General features: G+C 50.4%; 1 protein-coding gene and 1 long non-coding RNA gene across 4 annotated transcripts in view; one reads left to right on the top strand and one right to left on the bottom strand.

Annotated features, from left to right (window-relative positions):
• Nucleotides 1-268: 268 nt before the first annotated feature.
• LOC144741273 (uncharacterized) lies at nt 269-3,623 on the bottom strand. 3 transcript variants are annotated; one of them, XR_013589952.1, is made up of 2 exons: nt 1,778-3,623; nt 269-1,140 (listed from the first exon to the last, which is right to left on the bottom strand). It is a non-coding gene; the product is annotated as an uncharacterized LOC144741273 (long non-coding RNA). The 3 variants fall into 3 exon arrangements; XR_013589953.1 differs by having other exon boundaries at nt 269-1,899; nt 3,499-3,623; XR_013589951.1 differs by having other exon boundaries at nt 3,499-3,623.
• A 1,321-nt stretch (nt 3,624-4,944) lies between these two features.
• The window catches only part of LOC144741274 (protein furry homolog-like), a gene marked incomplete at its 3' end in the record, with an annotated part of 31,450 nt that continues 14,039 nt past the window's right edge, over nt 4,945-22,355 (top strand). Inside the window, exons 1-5 of the mRNA XM_078623863.1 lie at nt 4,945-5,748; nt 14,187-14,518; nt 17,148-17,201; nt 20,360-20,499; nt 21,345-21,441. Coding sequence (XP_078479989.1) covers nt 5,502-5,748; nt 14,187-14,518; nt 17,148-17,201; nt 20,360-20,499; nt 21,345-21,441 — 870 coding nt within the window. The remainder of the gene's footprint in view (nt 5,749-14,186; nt 14,519-17,147; nt 17,202-20,359; nt 20,500-21,344; nt 21,442-22,355) is intronic.

The following is a 22,355-nucleotide window of genomic DNA, read 5'->3' as shown; positions in this document are numbered from 1 at the left end:
ACAAACGGTGACTCACCAGTGACTCACGGCCTACCCGTACCCGTACCCGGCCGCACCAGGGTCGGGTAGGGTACGGGTATCGGGTACCCAGTTGTGACCTCTGTGCTGCTGTGTGTTATTGTGTTGTGTGTTTGATCCCAATCGAGTGATTAGCAGGTGCATTTTCAACAACATTGGCATCATTGGTTTAATACCAGTCGCAGCGTGTGTTTGATTTAGCTATGGGAAGGAACTGGCTTTTCCAGAGGAAACCCATGCAGAACAGGGAGAGAATACACAAACTTTACTCACACGCACAAAGACAAAATCCCTCCCACCCCACCATAGCCTTAATAAACTGTAGGGGCAAGTGCTGTTAGCGAGTAGCACCAATGACGGCCGGCATGGCACACGAGGGGATGGGTGGCCAGCACCACACCTGGCCGCCTTTGTCATTTTAATGAGGCTGAGTCGACTTAGGGGAGGCCCAGGACCGGTTCAGATAATCGTCACTGGTGTTTACCGTGAGCGGGAATCGAACTCGGGTCACCAGGTTCGTGGCGCAGCGTGTTAACCGCTACACTATTGCTCCCCTACAAAGACAAAGATCCCCCGTATAGCCTTAACAGACTGTAGGGGCAAGTGCTGTTAGCGAGCAGCACCTATGAAGGCCGGAACGGTACACGAGGGGGTGGGTGGCCAGCACCACGCCCGACCGCCTTTGTCTCCCCAGTGGTGATGTTTACACACCGCACCAGGTACTCATTTGAGGCTGAGTCGACCTAGGGGAGGCCCAGGACCGGTTCAGATAATCGTCACTGTTGGTGTTGGCCGTGAGCGGGAATCGAACTCGGGTCGCCGAGTTCATAGCGCAGCGCGCTAACCGCTACACCACCGCTCCCCTACAACAACAACAACCGCCATTCGCCACTAAGTGGCGGTGACGTCACCACGACGCTTGTGCCAGGCCATGTGCACTTTGAGGCCACGTGAAGTGTCGAACGCCCGCTGGCAGGAGGTCACGGGGCAGACCCAGCAGGTGCCACGGGTCGACTGACTGAGATGACCGAGATGACTGGCTGATGCACCACCTGTGCCACCTACTGTGCCAACTTGCTGTGCTTTAGCCACCCGGCGCTCCGCTCGTTGTTGTGAGCTCCCCTACACATACAGATACACACGCATACATACATACAGACAAACACACACAGATATACACACACATCCTCACGCGCTTGCACACACCAAGGCCCCCATTGTGTATTTGCACACGATAGTGTCAACATTTGCCGAGGGCTTACACCCAGGGTAGCCGTCCTTGCATTGTAACAGCCACTCTCGTGTTTCGTAATCTGTACACACATTTTCTTGCGTGCTTGGATGCCCCTACAAAGCCCTCCTCCCTATAACCCGTGGGATTCCTCCACGGAGAGTTGAGTTTTATAATTATAACAATAATCACCATTTGGTGCATTTGATTATCGTTGGAAATTCGTATCATCGGTGTCGTTTGTGGTATCGTATCGCTCTGTATTTTGGCGTCATCTGGTCCAACACCATGTGAGACTAGGCTCTAAGAAAAGCTGTCTCGGGTGTGGACCAATCAATTTCAAGGACAGTGCACATACATTATCAGAGTTGTGTTTTTTTTGTTTGCATTCCGACCACAGGTATTGTGGTCAATGCAAACATGACTCCTTGTCAAAAAAGGTGTCAGTTTTGTTGCCAGATAAAAGGGTAAAAAAACAATTATCTAAATATACAGGCGTCGGGATCGAACCCACGATTTCTTGTATACCGGGCGAGGTAGTTAACATCTCCTAGCCACCGTGACGCCCTTTGACATCAACGCCGGGTCGTGTGTGGTCGTCCTTTCCAACGCAAAGCCAGGAAATGTTCGGTGGAAGGAAGGGGTGGAAACTGAAAACAAGATGGGAACATTGAATGGAAGGAGTAATTTGAATAATGTTCGTGATTATTAATAGATTATTGTGAGTGTTGCCACACAGATAATCCATAGACTTTCAAAGATGCCCATAGATTTATAGAGATGCATAGACTCACATAGATGCACATACATTCATACAGATACCCATAGACTCACATAAGCTCCCATAGATTTGTAGAGATGCATAGACTCGCATAGATGCACATACATTCACACAGAGACCCATAGACTCACATAAGCTCCCATAGATTGATAGAGATGCATAGACTCACATAGATGCACATACATTCATACAGAGACCCATAGACTCACATAAGCTCCCATAGATTTATAGAGATGCATAGACTCACATAGATGCACATACATTCATACAGAGACCCATAGACTCACATAAGCTCCCATAGATTTATAGAGATGCATAGACTCACATAGATGCACATACATTCATACAGAGACCCATAGACTCACATACGCTCCCATAGATTTATAGAGATGCATAGACTCACATAGATGCACATACATTCATACAGAGACCCATAGACTCACATAAGCTCCCATAGATTTATAGAGATGCATAGACTCACATAGATGCACATACATTCACACAGAGACCCATAGACTCACATAAGCTCCCATAGATTTATAGAGATGCATAGACTCACATAGATGCACATACATTCATACAGAGACCCGTAGACTCACATAAGCTCCCATAGATGTGTAGAGATGCATAGACTCACATAGATGCACATACATTCATACAGAGACCCGTAGACTCACATAAGCTCCCATAGATGTGTAGAGATGCATAGACTCACATAGATGCACATACATTCATACAGAGACCCATAGACTCACATAAGCTCCCATAGATTTATAGAGATGCATAGACTCGCATAGATGCACATACATTCATACAGAGACCCATAGACTCACATAAGCTCCCATAGATTTATAGAGATGCATAGACTCGCATAGATGCACATACATTCATACAGAGACCCATAGACTCACATAAGCTCCCATAGATTTATAGAGATGCATAGACTCGCATAGATGCACATACATTCATACATAGTGTAGTATACTAGTACAGCACGCCGGTGTGTCGGAGAGCCAAGCCACAACATTTACAATCTCCAACACAATGGTGTGCTGTACTAGTATACTACACTATACACTACACTATACACTACACTATACACTACACTATACACTATACTACTACACTATACACTACTATACACTACACTACTACGCTATACACTACTACACTATACACTACGACACTACTATACACTACTACACTACACTATACACTACTATACACTACACTATACACTACACTATACACTATAGTATACACTAGTGCTGTACTAGTGACAACCCTTACAAGTTGGCTGTGTCGGGTGGTGGCGGGTTTTAACGACACATGTATATTCTTACACGATCTAACCCCCCAAAAAACCTCTTATGGGTGATATTGGTCGCGAAAGCCTCCTACGTGTTAAGCAGTTATCCTACGGATAGACTTGCCCGCCCCCTTAGTCATGAGAATGTGGAGTTTCCACCTCTGGCCCAGTCAGAGCTGTTAATGGGCAACCGGTGCCTTGAGTAGCTCTGTTGCGCGGCAGGAGATCGCTCCCTCCGACTGTTGTTTTCTGCAAGCAGCAGAAGAGAGGGGGCGGTGGTGGTGGCGGTGGGGGGCGGTGGGTTTGTTTGGAAATCGGCGAATATTGGGAAAGATTTTCGAGCTCTCCTTGGGCAATCATTTGCACAATCGGGAAACGGGGAACGCACAGCAGCGGGGAAAATAAGGCAAAAGAAGGCATGGATAACGATTTTATTCAACTTCATGGTTCTCTCGGTAAAGTCACGTGGAAGGGAAATAATAAAATAATAAAAATTAAACTTAATAAAATACAACTCTCACGACGTTTCGGCCACAACGCAAGCAGCCGTCCCTCAGGTGAAGAACAGGTCTGTCGGAAAGACAGCGTCTGAATGAAACACCACCAGGCTTGGAGCGTATATTTAAGCTGCTGGGTTGGAGGGGGAAGAGCGCCTTGACAAAATAATTTGCATTTCAAGAGGAATTTAGCATATTTATGGGAAATGCAGGTATGTGATTAGTACTACTTGTGAAATGCGTAGGAGGTGGGCGGGGGGGGTTTCAAAGTCATATTATGCCCGTGCATTATGCAGGATTAGCAGCATCAAAGGGTCAACACACTTTTTCTGGCATAAGGTACTGATTCCAAATCTGGTATCAGTTTTTGTCTATCACGTCAGGTTTTTGAGATATCAAATATTGCATTTTCAATAAAAACTGCGGAAGAAAAATATTAAATGAATGTGGATATCTACGTAAATTTATATTATAAACACACTATCCTAAAAATAGAGCACCATGTTTTAACACCAAAGCAGCCACTGACTCGCAACAACTTGCAATCATAAGTGACAGGACTCCCCTAACTGGTCTGGCCCGACCCATCATCCTGTCATAGAAATGTGGAATTTCCACCACTGGCTGAGGCCTGCGCAGAGCACCCATGTCTCAACAGCTCACGTTTAAGCAGGAACTCGCTTTGACCTTGACTGCACCTGCTACTTAGTTGCGTTAAAAACAAGTAAAATAAAAAAAATTTAGCCACGAACATTTATTCTTTAGATAAGATTCAACATAGCCTTGTAAATCACACGCATCACCACATTCATCCGGAATGTCAACCCCAACACCCCTACGAAGTTTTGGAAAGTGGCACGAACCACTTTTCCATCCTCCCCCGCCCCACACAATGTTGAAAACAAGTAAAAAACAAGTAAAATACAAAAAAATGTATTTCAGCCACGAACATTTATTCTTTAGAGATGATTCAACATAGTCTTGTAAATCACACGCATCATCCGGAATGTCAACCCCAACACCCCTACGAAGTTTTGGAAAGTGGCACGAACCACTTTTCCACCCCCCCGCCCCCCGCTCCACACAGTGTTTGGGGGAAAAAAAACCCTTCTTACAACGCTCGTAGTGGTAGCACCCGGCTAGTGGCACATGCTTGGATGAAAAGCCTCCCTTTGGCAACGGGAGAAAGTTTGCTGGGGCGGCTGGTCGCGTGGCCGCATGGCTTCCTGTCAGCCCAACAAAACTTTCACCACCACCACCACCAACAACAACAACAATCAAGAAGAAGAAGGATATTAATCGTCGCCAACCGGCTTTGCAGTCTTCCCCGTGGGAGCTTGGCTCGGAGCGAGCCGAAAAATTTGGCAGCGTCTCCTCCGAAAGGTGGCTTATAGCGGCACGCGTTCTCGCTTTGGGGCGAAAGCGTCGCCCGAATTGTTGGCCAGATCTTGGCCCGCTGGAATTTTTACCGTCATCGTCAGGGTAGAGGGGGAGTGAGTGAGCGAGCGAGGGAGGGAGAGAGCGGAGCGGAGAGCTGGAAAGGAATGCCGAGCAACGGCAAACCCGGCGAAAACCCAAGAGAGGCGATAACGAGACTGTGAATCCGAAGACGATCCGGTGATAAAACAAAAAGTAAAAACCGGGGAAAGACGATTTGGCGACAGCATGGCCGCGGTGAAGCGGGTGTTCTTCTCCAAGGGGTTCGGCGGGTCGCTGGACGGCCCGGGGCAACCGGAGCCCGTGGCCAGCGTGGAGCTCAAAGGAGTCGTACGCCGCAGAGAGAGCTGCCCATCAAACCTGAACACGGCGGTGACGGTGGCGGCAACTGATGAGGGCACCGGCGTCGGCAAGGATGATGTCCGTATCGCCGGCATTGCCGCGAAAAGCAGGAGGGCACGATCGTTCTTGTTTGGTGAGAAGTTTGGGTGGCGGTGGTGGTGGGGATTTGGCTCGGTGTGTGTGTACGTGCATGTGTGTGTGTGTTTGTATATGGGAGCGGGGAGCGGTAGTGCAGCGGTTAGCGCGCTGCGCAATGAACCCGGCGACCCGAGTTCGATTCCCGCTCACGACCAACACCAGTGACGATTTCCTAGGTCGACTCAGCCTAAAATGAGTACCTGGTGCGGTGTGTAAACATCGCCGCTAGGGAGACAAAGGCGGCCGGGCGTGGTGCTGGCCACCCACCCCCTCGTGTGCCGTGCCGGCCTTCATAGGTGCTCGCTAACAGCACTTGCCCCTACAGTCTGTTAAGGCTATACGGGGGATCTTTGTCTTTGTATATGTGGGAGCGGTTAGGGGTTACGGTGCTGCGTAATGAAGCCGGTGACCTGAATTCGATTCCCGCTCGCGCCCAACACCGGTGACGAAATATCTGAACCGGTCCTGGGCCTCCCGTAGGTCGACTCGGCCTCAAATGAGTACCTGGTGCGGTCTGGCGTGGTGCTGGCCACCCACCCCCTCGTGTGCCGTGCCGGCCTTCATAGACGCTCGCTAACAGCACTTGCCCCTACAGTCTGTTCGGGCTATACGGGGGGAGAATCTGTATCTTTGTACATGGGGAACGGTGTTTAGTGTAGCTGTAAGCGTGCTGCACTACGAATCCGGGTGACCAGGGTTCAGAGGTCGCAAACGGGTTTTGATTCCTTACCCGTACCGGGCTGCACCAGGGTCGCAAATGGGTACCCGTACCCGGCCGGGTACGGGTAGCCGGGTATCGGGTAGGGTACGGGTATCGGGTATCCGGTTGCGACCTCTGCCAGGGTTTGATCTCCGCTCAATGCGTTAAGGGGATCTTTGTCTTTAATGGGTCGATTAGCGGTTACTGGCCAGGCCAGCCTCTCCTGCACCGTGCTGCCCTTGCTGACTGCACTTGCCTCGACAGCCTGTGTGGGATACACGGGGGATCTTTGTTTGTTGTTGAAGGTAAACATTGTTTGTGATGAGAGCCGGGTTGGGGTGCGGGCCGGTTAGGGTAGGAGCGGGGTGGGGGGTGGACGGGGGGGGGGCTTCGGGTTTGGCAGGAGGGCTCAGGGGGACACACAATTGGCCGCGATGGAGCCTCTGAGTTGGCCGTGCCGTGAGGCCTGGGTTCGAGGCCAGGTTTCGGACGCCCGCCATGAAAAGGCCGCGTTCCAGAGGTCGCAAACGGGTTTTGATTCCTTACCCGTACCCGTACCCGGCCGCACCAGGGTCGCAAACGGGTACCCGTACCCTACCCGAAATGAGTGACAAACGGTTACTCACCCGTACCCGGCGGGGGGGGGGGGGGGGTGCCCCCCACAACCACCACCACCAGCGCCTTCAAACCAAAGCGGAAAATATTTCATCTGACTCCGTGACGTTGAAGCGCTAGGGGGCCTCGGGCAACCGCCCTCCCCCCTCGCCCCGCACCCCCCAAAGTGAGGGGCCCGGGGCCGGTCACCCCGATTCGCCCGGTGTGGGGTGGTGGGTGGGGGGAACGACTGCCCTGGTTCCCGATCTTGCTGGTAAATCCCGGCTGCCCCCCCCGCTTAGTCACAACTCCCCTGGCGAGCCGGCGAGCCCCGGCACCTTGAGGAGGGTTCAGAGCCGGTGATGTCAACTCTGGTGTGTGGGGAGAGGTCGGGGTTGGTGGTTGTGCCGCCACCACCGTGAGAGGGGTGAGGGGGGGGGCTTACAGGCCGGAACATTGTTCGCCGGCCGTCGTTCTCCGTTGCGTGCGTCCACAGGGTTTTCTCGTGCGGATCGTAAAAAAAAATCTCTCACAAGCCGGCTTTATACTCGCCCGTGAATGTTACGCAGCGACATCAAATGACGCTTTCCCCCCCCTCGCCCCCCCTCGCCCCGCCAGCCAGCCCCGTGGCAATGCAGCGGTGACGCTTGAGGGCTCGGGTTCGACTAACCGGGGTCGGGACGGGGTTTGTACGTTTGGTCGCACCTCCGATCAGCGCGGTTGGCTACGTACGGTGCGAAAGAAGTTCCAGGCAGACACACAGAGACCCACAGATTAGCACTGCTAGTTATGTATGGTGCAAAAGAAGTTCTACATACACACACACACAGAGACCCACAGATTAGCACTGCTAGTTATGTATGGTGCAAAAGAAGTTCTACATACACACACACACAGAGACCCCCAGATTAGCACTGCTAGTTATGTATGGTGCAAAAGAAGTTCTACACACACACAGAGACCCACAGATTAGCACTGCTAGTTATGTATGGTGCGAAAGAAGTTCTACACACACACAGAGACCCACAGATTAGCGCTGTTAGCTATGTATGGTGCAAAAGAAGTTCTACATACACACACACACAGAGACCCACAGATTAGCACTGCTAGTTACGTATGGTGCAAAAGAAGTTCTACACACACACAGAGACCCACAGATTAGCACTGCTAGTTACGTATGGTGCGAAAGAAGTTCAACACACACACAGAGACCCACAGATTAGCACTGTTGGCTACGTATGGTGCGAAAGAAGTTCAACACACACACAGAGACCCACAGATTAGCGCTGTTGGCTACGTATGGTGCAAAAGAAGTTCAACACACACACACAGAGACCCACAGATTAGCGCTGTTGGCTACGTACGGTGCAAAAGAAGTTCTACATACATACGTACGTGCAGACATGACGCAGTTGGTGGCTTAGGGTACCCGATGTCACACGCACAATAAATATTAACACGTCTAAAATGTTTCATTAATTTATTACTCTTCTAGGGAAGTCATCCTCAGTTGTTCGGGCTCTATTGCAGGAGGGGCCATGCCTCCACTTTTTAAATCCTTTATATTAAGTTCACTTGCTTGCTTGCTTGCGCGCTTACGACCGTGCAAATCTTTCGGTCGTTTTTTTAACCCACTTCCCGTGATCCAATCGAGCTGACATTTTGCACACAGACTCGTTGTGCGTGACAATTTATTTTCGTGAAAACATTTTTTTTCCAAAATTTTCCACTTTTTTGGAAATGTTTTTTTTTATATTTAATTTCAAATACCAATGTGATAAAAATGAAACTCTTACTCAAGAAAAACAGAAATTAATAATAAAATTAAACCGATGCCATGCATATAAAGGATTTATAGTGAAAAACTTTGTTTTTACGGGTTAATTTTTTCTAAATCAAACATGCGAGTGGAGGGTGGGGGGGGGGGCGGTGGCTGGCGAAATGTTAACCACCTCGCCCTGTATGCAGGAGGTCAAGGCCTTCAGCCAGCAGCGGATAGATCAGTGACGATGGTCACTGATGCATTGAGCCCTGTTTGACTTGGACCACGCGCAAAAAAAGCCACCCCCCCATTTTTTCTTTGCAGAAGGTCATCATTGTGGTGCATTCCCAGCGGTTTTGAGCGTCCAAAGGTCGTGCACGAATTGCCCCGTCTCGCCAGCCTGCCCTTCCCTCCCAGGGTTGTGTGTGCACACGGTGATGGTGGAGTGGCCTTCATAGGTGCTCGCTAACAGCACTTGCCCCTGCAGTCTGTCGAGGCTATACGGGGGATCTTTGTCTGTGTGTTAGGCGCTCGCTAACAGCACTTGCCCCTGCAGTCTGTTGAGGCTATACGGGGATCTTTGTCTGTGTGTTAGGCGCTCGCAAACAGCACTTGCCCCTGCAGTCGGTTAAGGCTATACGGGGGATCTTTGTCTGTGTGTTAGGCGCTCGCTAACAGCACTTTCCCCTGCAGTCTGTCAAGGCTATATGGGGGATCTTTGTCTGTGTGTTAGGCGCGTTTGCTAACAGCACTTGCCCCTGCAGTCTGTTAAGGCTATACGGGGGATCTTTGTCTGTGTGTTAGGTGCTCGCTAACAGCACTTGCCCCTGCAGTCTGTCAAGGCTATACGGGGGATCTTTGTCTGTGTGTTAGGCGCTCGCTAACAGCACTTGCCCCTGCAGTCTGTCAAGGCTATACGGGGGATCTTTGTCTGTGTGTTAGTTGCGCGCTAACAGCACTTGACCCTGCAGTCTGTCAAGGCTATACGGGGGATCTTTGTCTGTGTTAGGCGCTCGCTAACAGCACTTGCCCCTGCAGCCTGTTAAGGCTATACGGGGGATCTTTGTATGTGTGTTAGGTGCTCGCTAACAGCACTTGCCCCTGCAGTCTGTCAAGGCTATACGGGGGATCTTTGTCTGTGTGTTAGGCGCTCGCAAACAGCACTTGCCCCTGCAGTCTGTCAAGGCTATACGGGTGATCTTTGTCTGTGTGTTAGGCGCGCGCTAACAGCACTTGCCCCTGCAGCCTGTTAAGGCTATACGGGTGTTCTTTGTCTGTGTGTTAGGTGCTCGCTAACAGCACTTGCCCCTGCAGTTTGTCAAGGCTATACGGGAGATCTTTGTCTGTGTGTTAGGCGCGCGCTAACAGCACTTGCCCCTGCAGTTTGTCAAGGCTATATGGGTGATCTTTGTCTGTGTGTTAGGCGCTCGCTAACAGCACTTGACCCTGCAGTCTGTTAAGGCTATACGGGGGATCTTTGTCTTTGGTGGAGTGGTGGTGCAGCGGTTAGCGCTACGAACGCGGCAAGCCGCTCGCGGCCAACACCGGCGACGAATATCTGAACCGGTCCTGGGCCTCCCCTAGGTCGACTCAGCCTCAAACGCGGTGTGTAAATATGGCCACGAAAGAGTGTACCGTTCCGGCCTTCATAGGTGCTACTCGCTAACAGCACTTGCCCCTACAGTCTGTTCAAGGCTACACGGGGGATCTTTGTCTCTGTCTTCTTTGCTTTGTTGGGTCCTGGACGAGGAATCTGGATTCCGGCAGCAGCAGCAGCAAAAAAAATATTCTGGAATTTCAGGTTTTTACAAGCTGCCAACCAGCCCAAAAAGCGAGCCTTTATCTTGTGTGTGTGTGCACGCTTGCTTCCCCAGTGCAAGATAAACTTTACAATCCAGAGGTGGCAGCAGCCTAGCACAGTGGTGACTAAAAAAAGAATTAAACTCTCTTTAATTTTAACAGGTAAGGCCCCAATTAATAACTTTTCAGCTAATCTCAGGTTTTTTTCCGGTAAAGTCACGTAGGTAAAAAATAAAATTAGAAGTTAATAAAAGTAATAATGGAAATAAAATCAAAAAATAAATCACGACGTTTCGGAGGCAACACAAGTCTCCGTCATCAGGAGGGACGGTCACAGCAAAAATTGACTGCATCAAGTGAGGAAAAATCCAAGAGTCAAGCCCTTAAATACAAGTACGGTGTCTTTCGATTTAAAGCTTCTTTCGTGACTGCAGGGATTCATCTTTTTGGTTCTTTCGGTAAAGTCACCACGTAGAAGGGAAATAATAAAATAATAAAAATAAAACATAATAAAATAATTCTCACGACGTTTCGGCCACGACGCAAAGAAGCCTTCCTCAGGTGGAGAACAGGTCTGTCGGAAAGGGGGTCCTGAGTCTCGGCGATCAATAATAACAACAGGTCTGTCAGAAAGACAGCGTTTGAATGGTCATTCAGACGCTGTCTTTCCGACAGCCCTGTTCTTCACCTGAGGACGGCTGCTTGCGTTGTGGCCGAAACGTCGTTAGAATTATTTTATTATGTTTTATTTTTATCCGATCGAAGACCTACCCGAGTCTCCCACAGAGCTGTATGAACGAGAGAGAGGAGAGCGCGTGGCACAGTTTCGGCGCCGGCTATCGTAGAGTGGCGGTGGTCGCGTCTCTACGGTTCTCTGCGGCGAGTAACGACGTCTTTAAAAAATCAACGGCGCTGCTACGCCGAGATTCGGCGGTGAACGGGACAACACCCACACCGCCCAAAAACTTGCAACATCTCGCAAACGGTGAAAGGGTTTTTAATATACAGAGGGCCGCAGAGTTTGGGCAAATGCTGGTAGCGTGGACGATGCCACCCAGCTCTTCTGTGTGGTCCCCTCTCTTGTGCGGCACCGTTAGTTTGACATCATCATCATCATCATTATTATTGCGAGTCTCTAAGTTACACTAGGTCCGTGTTTCCTACTCGTGTTGCTCGTTTCCGTCAGATCTGTATCCGCAAGGAACACCCCCCGCCCCCCCACCTTCTCTTATAGTGGGTGCCGTGGTGGTGAGATGTTAACTACCTCGCCTGGTATACAGGAGGTCGAGTGTTCGACCCCAACCCTGACGCCTGCTGCTGTATATTTGAAGTTTGCGTGTCTCTCTCTCTCTGTGGTGAGATGTTAACTACCTCGCCTGGTGTACAGGAGGTCGTGGGTTCGACCCCAACCCTGACGCCTGCTGCTGTATATTTGAAGTTTGCGTGTCTCTCTCTCTTTCCCCGTGGTCGCGTGGATTTTTCTCCGGGCCTTTACGGTTTTTCCCCGTCCACATTTAGAATCGACGCGTTCAGTGTATTTGTCTGCTGCTATACGTTTCCACGCGATGTGATAACCCACTTCGTCCGGCTATCATTCGTGATAGCCATGTCGCTACGGAAAAACAGCTACGTACCTCAGCGGGGCCTTACCTGGTAAAAATTAACCCGTAGAAACAATGTTTTTCACTATAAATCCTTTATATGCGTGGCATTGGTTTTATTTTATTATTCATTTCTGTTTTTTCTTGAGTAAGAGTTTCATTTTCATCACATTGGTATTTTAAATTAAATATGAAAAAAAAAAATCCTAAAAAGTGCAAAATTTTGCAAAAATTTTTTCACGAAGATAAATTGTCACGCACAACGAGTCTGTGTGCAAAATGTCAGCTCGATTGGATCACGGGAAGTGGGTTAAAAAACGACCGAAAGATTTGCACGGTCGTAAGTGCGCAAGCAAGCAAGCAAGTGAACTTAATATAAAGGATTTAAAATTAAAAAGTAGTTTAGTTTAGTTGAACGCGTGACTCAAAAATAACGATTCGCCGATCGTCGTCCTTGTGGAGAATGTAAATGGAGAAATAAATCAACGGACAATGCCGGTTCTCGTTTTTCACGAGGTTATGCTCGTTTTTAAATCCTTTATATTAAGTGCACTTGCTTGCTTGCTTGCGCGCTTACGACCGTGCAAATCTTTCGGTCGTTTTTTAACCCACTTCCCGTGATCCAATCGAGCTGACATTTTGCACACAGACTCGTTGTGCGTGACAATTTATTTTCGTGAAAATTTTTTTTCCTAAATTTTACACTTTTTAGGAAAAAATAAATTATATTTAATTACCAATTTGCCTAATGGTGGCAGGCAATCATCTGACCCATAGGTGGCAGCCATCTCAAGCCAGAGGACGAGAGGACTCTAGCCGCCACGCATATAAAGGATTTATAGTGAAAAACTTTGTTTTTACCGGTTCATTTTTTGTTGACACGGTTCCAGGGGTGGCAGCCGAGGAGTCAGGTTTACGTCTGGCGTAATGTGCAACTTGAGTGACCCGCGGGCTGGTACGGTGTTGACGTAGCGGGGTGAGGCGTTCCCATTCATTCGCCGACTGTGGCCGTGTTCTCCCCGGATTATGCGAACGTCCGGTAAGAAAGGCGAGATCCCGCGGAACGATTACGGTCCTCAGCGCCGCGTTGAAATACATCGACAACAACGCAGAAAACACATTGTCCTGCGGAGGGAGCTGGTGGGAACGTTGGGTTGCTCGGTCAATGGCCTGCAGGGTCAACGGCGGCGTGGTGTATTCCGCAAATATGCCCGACTGTGAGGGCGGGCACAAGCCGGCGTGAGTAGGTTGTCTTTCGTGACTGCAGGGATTCATCTTTTTGGTTCTTTCGGTAAAGTCACCACGTAGAAGGGAAATAATAAAATAATAAAAATAAAACATAATAAAATAATTCTCACGACGTTTCGGCCACGACGCAAAGAAGCCTTCCTCAGGTGGAGAACAGGTCTGTCGGAAAGGGGGTCCTGAGTCTCGGCGATCAATAATAACAACAGGTCTGTCGGAAAGACAGCGTCTGAATGGTCATTCAGACGCTGTCTTTCCGACAGCCCTGTTCTTCACCTGAGGACGGCTGCTTGCGTCGTGGCCGAAACGTCGTGAGAATTGTATTTTATTCTAGATTTGAAGCTTTCGTGACTGCAAGGATTCATATTCTTAGGTTTTTTCGGTAAAGTCACGTAGGTAAAAAACATTAAAATTAATAAAAGTATCACTTGATACAGCTATCGTGCTGTGACGGTTCCACCTGAAGACGGAAGCTTGTGTTGCCTCCGAAACGTCGTGATTTTTATGTTATTTTACTTTTATTAGTTATAATGTTTTTACCTACGTGACTTTACCGAAAAAACCTTGTATTTTATTGTTTAATATTTTTATTATTTTATCATTTCCCTTCCACGTGACTTTACCGAAAGAAGCAAGAAGAACATCCTCTTTGGTTCTTTCGGTGAAGTCAACAACAACGACAACAACAACAACAATCACAACAACGACGTTAAATCGCTTTCTCTCCGCAGCCTCCGGCAGTTCTTCGAGCGCTGCTTCCGCCGGAGCGGCCACTCCCAGACGGAGCCTTCGACGTCCCCCGCGGAGTCCCGGACGTGACGACGGCACAGCAGCAGCGGCGAGCGCATCAGCCGCAGCCGCTGGGGCTACAGAACCAGCAGCAGCGGCGGCGACGAGGAGAACAACGAGGTGGTGGACGATGAACGCGATGATGGCGGCGATGGCGGTGCCCGTGGGGGTTGACCCCAGCGTCAAGCCCGGGGAGTTTGTCCTCAAGAGTCTCTTTGCCGAGTTCACCCAACATGCCGAGCGCAAGATCAGCATCATCATGGCCGAGCCCATGGTGAGTGACCCTCCTGATAGCCCCTGACCACTTGCCTGTGAAACAGAGGTCGCAAACGGGTTTTGATTCCTTACCCGTACCCGTACCCGGCCGCACCAGGGTCGCAAACGGGTACCCGTACCCGGCCGTACCCGTACCCTACCCGTATCTGGCCGGGTATCGTGTAGGGTACGGGTATCGGGTACCCGATTGCGACCTCTGGGATGAAGCCATGTTGCAGGCGCGGGTGGGTTGATTCTAGGAACTTGAATTGTGAGAAGAGACAAGACGTTGGGAAATGAGTGACAAACGGTGACTCACCAGTGACTCACGGCCTACCCGTACGGGTACGGGTAGCCGGGTATCGGGTAGGGTACGGGTATCGGGTACCCGGTTGCGACCTCTGCTGTGAGATTGATATCTCGAACTATAATGTGGGACGTGCACCATCGTATGCATGGACGTCTCTGTCTCTCTCTGTATCGCTCTGTACCTCTCTGGCTTTGTCCATCTCGCTATCTCCTTGTCACTGATTGCACGATGTAACACGATTTTTGTCCCTGGGTAGTGTTATTTTTAAATTGGTTATTCCTAAGTATAGAAAATGGCTATTATGCACCACAAACTTTGCTTTTGTGACCAGGACTTTACGTGGAGGAATGACACAAATGCACACCACGTTTTCTCATTGAAAATAGGAACATTTCAACATATCACTGTCCTGGTCAGAAAAGCAACGTTTGTGGTTTAGTGAGAATTATTTTATAATGTTTTATTTTTATTATTTTATTATTTTCCTTCTACGTGACTTTACCGAAAGAACCAAGAAGATGAATCCCTGCAGTCACGAAAGCTTTAAATCGAAATTCAACGTTTGTGGGTTATAATAATGGACACTTTCTGTACTTTTGAGGCATAAGCAATTAGGAAATAACACTTACTACCCAGGAACAAAACAAAAACGTGTTTTGTTACACAGCTTTATGAGGACCTGCACTGAGTTAGATGTATCAATCTGGCCACGATCAGCGTCATCATTGCCTCGCCTATGGCGAGTGCGACAGCCTTTGTATCCTTTCGATTTAAAGCTTCTTTCGTGACTGCGGGGATTCATCTTCTTGGTTCTTTCGGTAAAGTCACGTAGAAGGGAAATAATAAAATAATAATAATAAAACATAATAAAATAATTATTTAGAAGGGAAATAATAAAATAATAAAATTTTAACATAATAAAATAATTCTCACGACGTTTCGGCCACAACGCAAGCAGCCGTCCTCAGGTGAAGATCAGGTATGTTGAGAAGACAGCGTCTGAATAAATGAAAAATATTAAATAAATGGGTTCATTCTGACGCTGTCTTTCCGACAGACCTGTTCTTCACCTGAGGACGGCTGCTTGCGTTGTGGCCGAAACGTCGTGAGAATTATTTTATTATGTTTATTTTTATTATTTGATTATTTCCCTTATTAATGAATTATTTTATTATGTTTTATTTTTATTATTTTATTACTTCCCTTCTACGTGACTTTATCGAAAGAACCAAGAAGATGAGTCTTTGTATCCCTTCAGCTATTTCCGTGCCACCGCCTAATGAGATCAATCTCCCTCGAACTATCTCCATGTCAGCGCCTATGAGATATTTCTCTCGAGATGGATATCTTGAGATCGATATTTCTCTATCTTTGTATCGCTCTGACTGTGATCAGCGTCATATGGCCGAGTACAATGGTCAGTACGTGTGTTGAACTTCTTTCGCACCATACCTAGACAACCGTGCTAATAGAAGGTGCGGGGGGGAAAACAAACTGTGCGTCTCTGAGTCTGTGGGTCTCTGTGCGAGTCTGTGGGTTTCTGTGTGAGTCTATGAGTTTCTGTGTGAGGCTGTGGGTTTCTGTGTGAGTCTGTGGGTTTCTGTGTGAGTCTGTGGGTTTCTGTGTGAGTCTGTGGGTTTCTGTGAGTCTATGGGTCTATGTGTGAGTCTATGGGTTTCTGTGTGAGTCTATGCGTCTCTTTGTGAGTCTATGGGTCTCTTTGTGAGTCTATGGGTCTCTCTGTGAGTCTATGGGTCTCTGTGTGAGTTTGTGGGTCTCTGTGGGAGTCTATGGGTTTCTGTGTGAGTCTGTGGGTTTCTGTGTGAGTTTATAGGTCTCTGTGTGAGTCTATGGGTTTCTGTGTGAGTCTGTGGGTCTCTGTGGGAGTCTATGGGTCTCTGTGGGAGTCTATGGGTTTCTGTGTGAGTCTGTGGGTTTCTGTGTGAGTCTATAGGTCTCTGTGTGAGTCTATGGGTCTCTTTGTGAGTCTATGGGTCTCTCTGTGAGTCTATGGGTCTCTGTGTGAGTCTATGGGTCTTCGCGGGAGACTATGTATGTACGTAGCCAACCATCCTAATTTGTAGGTCTCCGTGGGTCTCTGTGGGTGTCTGTGTGTCTCTGTGTACGTATGCACGTTGAACCTCTTTCGCACCATACCTCGCTAACCACTCTTTGGCCGAAACATCACCCCCCCCCCCGTGTTCCGGTAAAATTTCACTCGATGTGTAAACCGCTAGGAGCTGAGACATGCGTTGGATCAAAGCGTGCGGGGCAGGGTATGATCTGTAATGTGGCAACGTGGTTGTGCCTTACCCCGCTGTCTGTTTTCCGCGTGCAGGAGAGGCTGCTGTCAAAGTCGCTGCAGAGAGGAGAAGACCTACAGTTCGATCAGGTTGGTGTCCGTCATCTTCACGCAGCTTTGGCGGCGTCGTCATCGTCATCATCGTCATCATCGTCAGCAGCATCGGTGTCATCGGCATTGGTTTCATCGGCATCAGCAACGGCAGCATTATCAGCAGCTTCATCATCAGCAGCAGCGTCATCGTCATCAGTAGCGTCGTCATCAGCAGTGTCATCATCAGCAGTGTCGTCATCATCAGCAGCATCATCAGCAGCGCCGCCATCACCAGCACCGCCATCACCAGCACCGTCATCATCAGCAGCGTCGTCATCAGCAGCATCATCATCATCAGCACCGCCATCACCAACAGCGTCATCACCAGCAGCGTCATCAGCAGCGCCGTCATCACCAGCAGCGTCATCATCAGCAGCATCATCAGCAGCACCGTCATCACCAGCAGCATCATCATCAGCAGCGTCATCAGCAGTGTCATCATCATCAGCAGCGCCATCATCACCAGCACCGCCATCATCAGCAGCGTCATCAGCAGTGTCGTCATCATCAGCACCGCCATCACCAACAGCGTCATCATCAGCAGCATCATCAGCAGCGCCATCATCATCAGCATCATCATCAGTGTCATCATCATCAGCAGCGTCATCATCAGCAGTGTCATCATCATCAGCAGCGTCGTCATCAGCAGCGTCATCATCAGCAGCAGCATCACCATCAGCATCATCAGCGTCATCATCATCAGCGTCATCATCAGCAGCGTCATCATCATCAGCAGTGTCGTCATCAGCAGCGTCATCATCATCAGTGTCATCATCATCAGCAGCGTCATCAGCAGCGTCATCATCATCAGCACCGCCATCACCAGCAGCGTCGCCATCACCAGCAGTGCTGTCATCAGCATGGGCAGCACCGCCATCATCATCAGCAGCGTCATCATCAGCAGCGTCATCATCAGCATGGGCAGCAGCAGGATCAAAGGCTACACATTGGGTTGCCTCCTAGTTCTCTTCGTCCATGCGTGTTGCGTGTGTCTGTGTGTTCGTGTCTGTGTGTGTGCCAGGGTGCTTTTCCGGCCTTCATAGGTGCTGCTCGCTAACAGCACTTGCCCCAGCAGTCCGTTAAGGCGGCATGGGGATCTTTGTCTTTGTGTCCCGTTATTGTTGTGGGGGAGCGGTGGTGCAGCCGTCAGCGCGCCGTGTTACGAACCCGGCGACCCGAGTTCGATTCCCGCTCAAGGCCACCAACAGTGACGATCATCTTCTTGGTTCTTTCGGTAAAGTCACGTAGAAGGGAAATAATAAAACAATAAAAAGAAAACATAATAAAATAATAAATATAAAACATAATAACATTTCGATTTAAAGCTTTCGTGACTGCAGGGATTCATCTTCTTGGTTCTTTCGGTAAAGTCACGTAGAAGGGAAATAATAAAATAATAAAAATAAAACAATAAAATACAATTCTCACGACGTTTCGGCCACAACGCAAGCAGCCGTCCTCAGGTGAAGAACAGGTCTGTCGGAAAGACAGCGTCTGAATGAAACACCTCCAGGCTTGGAGCGTATATTTAAGCTGCTGGGTTGGAGGGGGAAGAGCGCCTTGACAAAATAATTTGCGTATCAAGAGGAATTTAGCATATTTATGGGAAATACAGATATGGGATTAGTCACTACTTGTGGAATGCGTAGGAGGTGGTGCGGGGGGTTTCAAAGTCATGTTATGCCCGTGCATTATGCAGGATTAGCAGCATCAAAGGGAGGGAGTAGGGTTAGCATTAATAAAGTGACGATTATCTGAATCGGTTCTGGGTCTCCCCTAGGTCGACTCGGCCTCAAACGAGTACCCGGTGCGGTGTGTGAACATCGCCACCGGGGAGATAAAGGCGGCCGGGTGTGGTGTTGGCCACCCCCACCCCCTCGTGTGCCGTGCCGGCCTTCGTAGGTGCTGCTTGGCTTGCCCCAACAGTCTGTTACAGGCTACACGGGGGAATCATTGTCTACGTCTTTGTTGTATTTTTCGATTTAAAGCTTCTTTCGTGACTGCGGGGATTCATCTTCTTGGTTCTTTCGGTAAAGTCACGTAGAATGGAAATAATAAAATAATAAAAATATAACATAATAAAATAATTCTCACGACGTTTCGGCCACAACGCAAGCAGCCGTCCTCAGGTGAAGACCAGGTCTATTTTATTATTTCCATTCTACGTGACTTTACCAAAAGAACCGAGAAGATGAGTCTTTGTTGTAGCGATGTTGAACTTGTTTAGCACCGTACGGAGCCAGCCGTGCCACAGAGGTCGCAAACGGGTTTTGTTTCCCTACCCGTACCCGTACCCGGCCGCACCAGGGTCGCAAACGGGTACCCGGCCGGGTACGGATAGCCGGGTATCGGGTAGGGTACGGGTATCGGGTAGGGTACGGGTATCGGGTAGGGTACGGGTATCGGGTAGGGTACGGGTATTGGGTACGGATAGCCGGGTTTCGGGTAGGGTACGGGTATCGGGTACGGGTACGGGTATCGGGTACGGGTATCGGGTAGGGTACGGGTATCGGGTACGGGTATAGGGTAGGTTACGGGTATCGGGTAGGGTACGGGTATCGGGTAGGGTACGGGTATCGGGTAGGGTACGGGTATAGGGTAGGGTATCGGGTAGGGTACGGGTATCGGGTAGGGTACGGGTATCGGGTAGGGTACGGGTATAGGGTAGGGTACGGGTATCGGGTAGGGTACGGGTATAGGGTAGGGTACGGGTATCGGGTAGGGTACGGGTATAGGGTATGGGTACGGGTATCGGGTAGGGTACGGGTATCGGGTAGGGTACGGGTATCGGGTAGGGTACGGGTATCGGATATGGGTACGGGTATCGGGTAGGGTACGGGTATCGGGTAGGGTACGGGTATCGGGTAGGGTACGGGTATCGGGTAGGGTACGGGTATAGGGTAGGGTGGGTATCGGGTAGGGTACGGGTATAGGGTAGGGTACGGGTATCGGGTATGGGTAGCCGGGTATCGGGTAGGGTGCGGGTATCGGGTACCCGGTTGCGACCTCTGCCGTGCCACCATGAGCCTGCTAAGGCTTCACGGGGGAATCATTGTCTACGTCTTTGTTGTAGCTCCGTACGTAGCCAAGCGTGCCACCATGAGCCTGCTAAGGCTTCACGGGGCGGGGGATCCCTCTTTGTCTCTTGCTCTCAGCTGCTGAGCGCCATGAGCGCCGTCGCTGAGTACTGCCTGCCCTCCCTGCTGCGCACGCTCATCGACTGGTTCAAGCGGCAGAACGGCGTGGACGACGAGTCTCACGAGTACCGCCCACGCTCCAGCACCAAGTCCAAAGGGTGGGGACGAGCGCACGCACGCACGGACACACGCACGCACACACGGACGGACACGCGCATGCACACGCGCACACACACACGTACGGGTGGCCACACGCACGCACGCACGCACGCATGCACGGACGCACGCACGCATGCACACACACACACGTACGGGTGGCCACACGCACGCACGCATGCACACACGGACGCACGCACGCATGCACGCATGCACACACACACACGTACGGGTGGCCACGCACGCACAGACACGGATGGACACACGCACACACACACGGACGGACACACGCATGCACACGCACACACACACGGACGGACACGCGCATGCACACGCACACACACACACGTACGGGTGGCCACACGCACGCACAGACACGGATGGACACACGCACACACACACACACGGACGCACACGTGCATGCACACACACACGGACGGACATGCGCATGCACACGCACACACACACGGACGGACACGCGCATGCACACACACACGGACGGACACGCGCATGCACACACACACGGACGGACACGCGCATGCACACGCACACACACACACACGTACGGGTGGCCACACGCACGATCTTTGTCTTAGTGTGCGAAAGTTGGTGCATCTGAAAGTCATCTCAGTCAGTCTACCCATAACACCCGGTGGTCTGTCCTGTGACCCCCTGGGGTCCACCCGTGTGTAGCCTTAACGGACTGATGGGGCAAGTGCCCTTTCAGCAACTGTGCAGGCAGGCATGGCACACGAGGGGGTGGGTGCCCCCCGCCCCATTTTCACCACCCCCCCTCTCCCCCCCGGTCTCATCTCCGCCGTTGGCGTTTTGTATTTTTGGTGTTCAGGGACGAGCAGCACCGGGACAGAGACTTCCTCTTCGAGCGGAGGGACCTGGCCATCGACTTCATCTTCTGCCTGGCTCTCATCGAGGTCCTCAAGCAGGTGAGACGCTCGGCGCGCGGGAGCTCCAAGGGGCATCGGTGGAGCTCCGTGGAGGAGCTCAGTGGTGGAGCTCAGTGGTGGAGCTCGGTGGTGGAGCTCCGTGGTGGAGCTTGGGATAGCTCAGTGGTGGAGCTCAGTGGTGGAGCAGCTCGGTGGAGCTTGGGGAAACTCGGTTGTGGAGCTTGGGATAGCTCGGTGGAGCTTTGTGGAGCTCAGTGGTGGAGCTCAGTGGTGGAGCTTGATGGAGCTCAGTGGTGGAGCTCAGTGGTGGATCTTGGTGGAGCTCAGTGGTGGAGCTTGGTGGAGCTCCGTGGTGGAGCTCAGTGGTGGAGCTTGGTGGAGCTCAGTGGTGGAGCTTGATGGAGCTCAGTGGTGGAGCTTGATGGAGCTCAGTGGTGGAGCTCCATGGAGCAGCTCGGCGGAGCTCGATGGAGAGTTGGGAACTCGGGTGGCGACACCACCCAGGCCGGCCGTTGTGGCTCGGGGTGGCGCGACACAGCGCGTTGTTCTCCCGTTGGCGATGTTTACGTGCCTCTTGGCGCGAGCCTATGTGTCTCTGTGTAAGTCTGTGGCTCTGTGTATGAGTCCGTGGGGTCGCTGTGTGAGTCTACGGGTCTCCGCGTGAGTCTGTGGCTCTCCGTGTGAGTGTGTGCCACTCGGCGCGAGCCTATGTGTCTCTGGTATAACCTTCGCAGCTTCTGTGCGGAGGTCTGTGGGCTGCTGTACGATTATGGAGCTCCCTGTGAGCTCAAGGCCAGGCGGTGGGAGACTTTCGATTTAAAGCTTCTTCCGTGACTGCAGGGATTCATCTTCTTGGTTCTTTCGGTAAAGTCACGTAGAAGGGAAATAATCAAATAAAAAAAATAAAACATAATAAAATAATTCTCACGACGTTTCGGCCACAACGCAAGCAG

This window comes from Lampetra planeri, unplaced genomic scaffold (genome assembly GCF_965212315.1).
Source record: "Lampetra planeri unplaced genomic scaffold, kcLamPlan1.2.h2 scaffold_489, whole genome shotgun sequence".
Classification (NCBI taxonomy): Eukaryota; Metazoa; Chordata; class Hyperoartia; order Petromyzontiformes; family Petromyzontidae; genus Lampetra; species Lampetra planeri.
The sequence above is the reverse complement of the archived record's forward strand: the minus strand, read 5'-3'. Positions and strand labels throughout refer to the sequence as shown.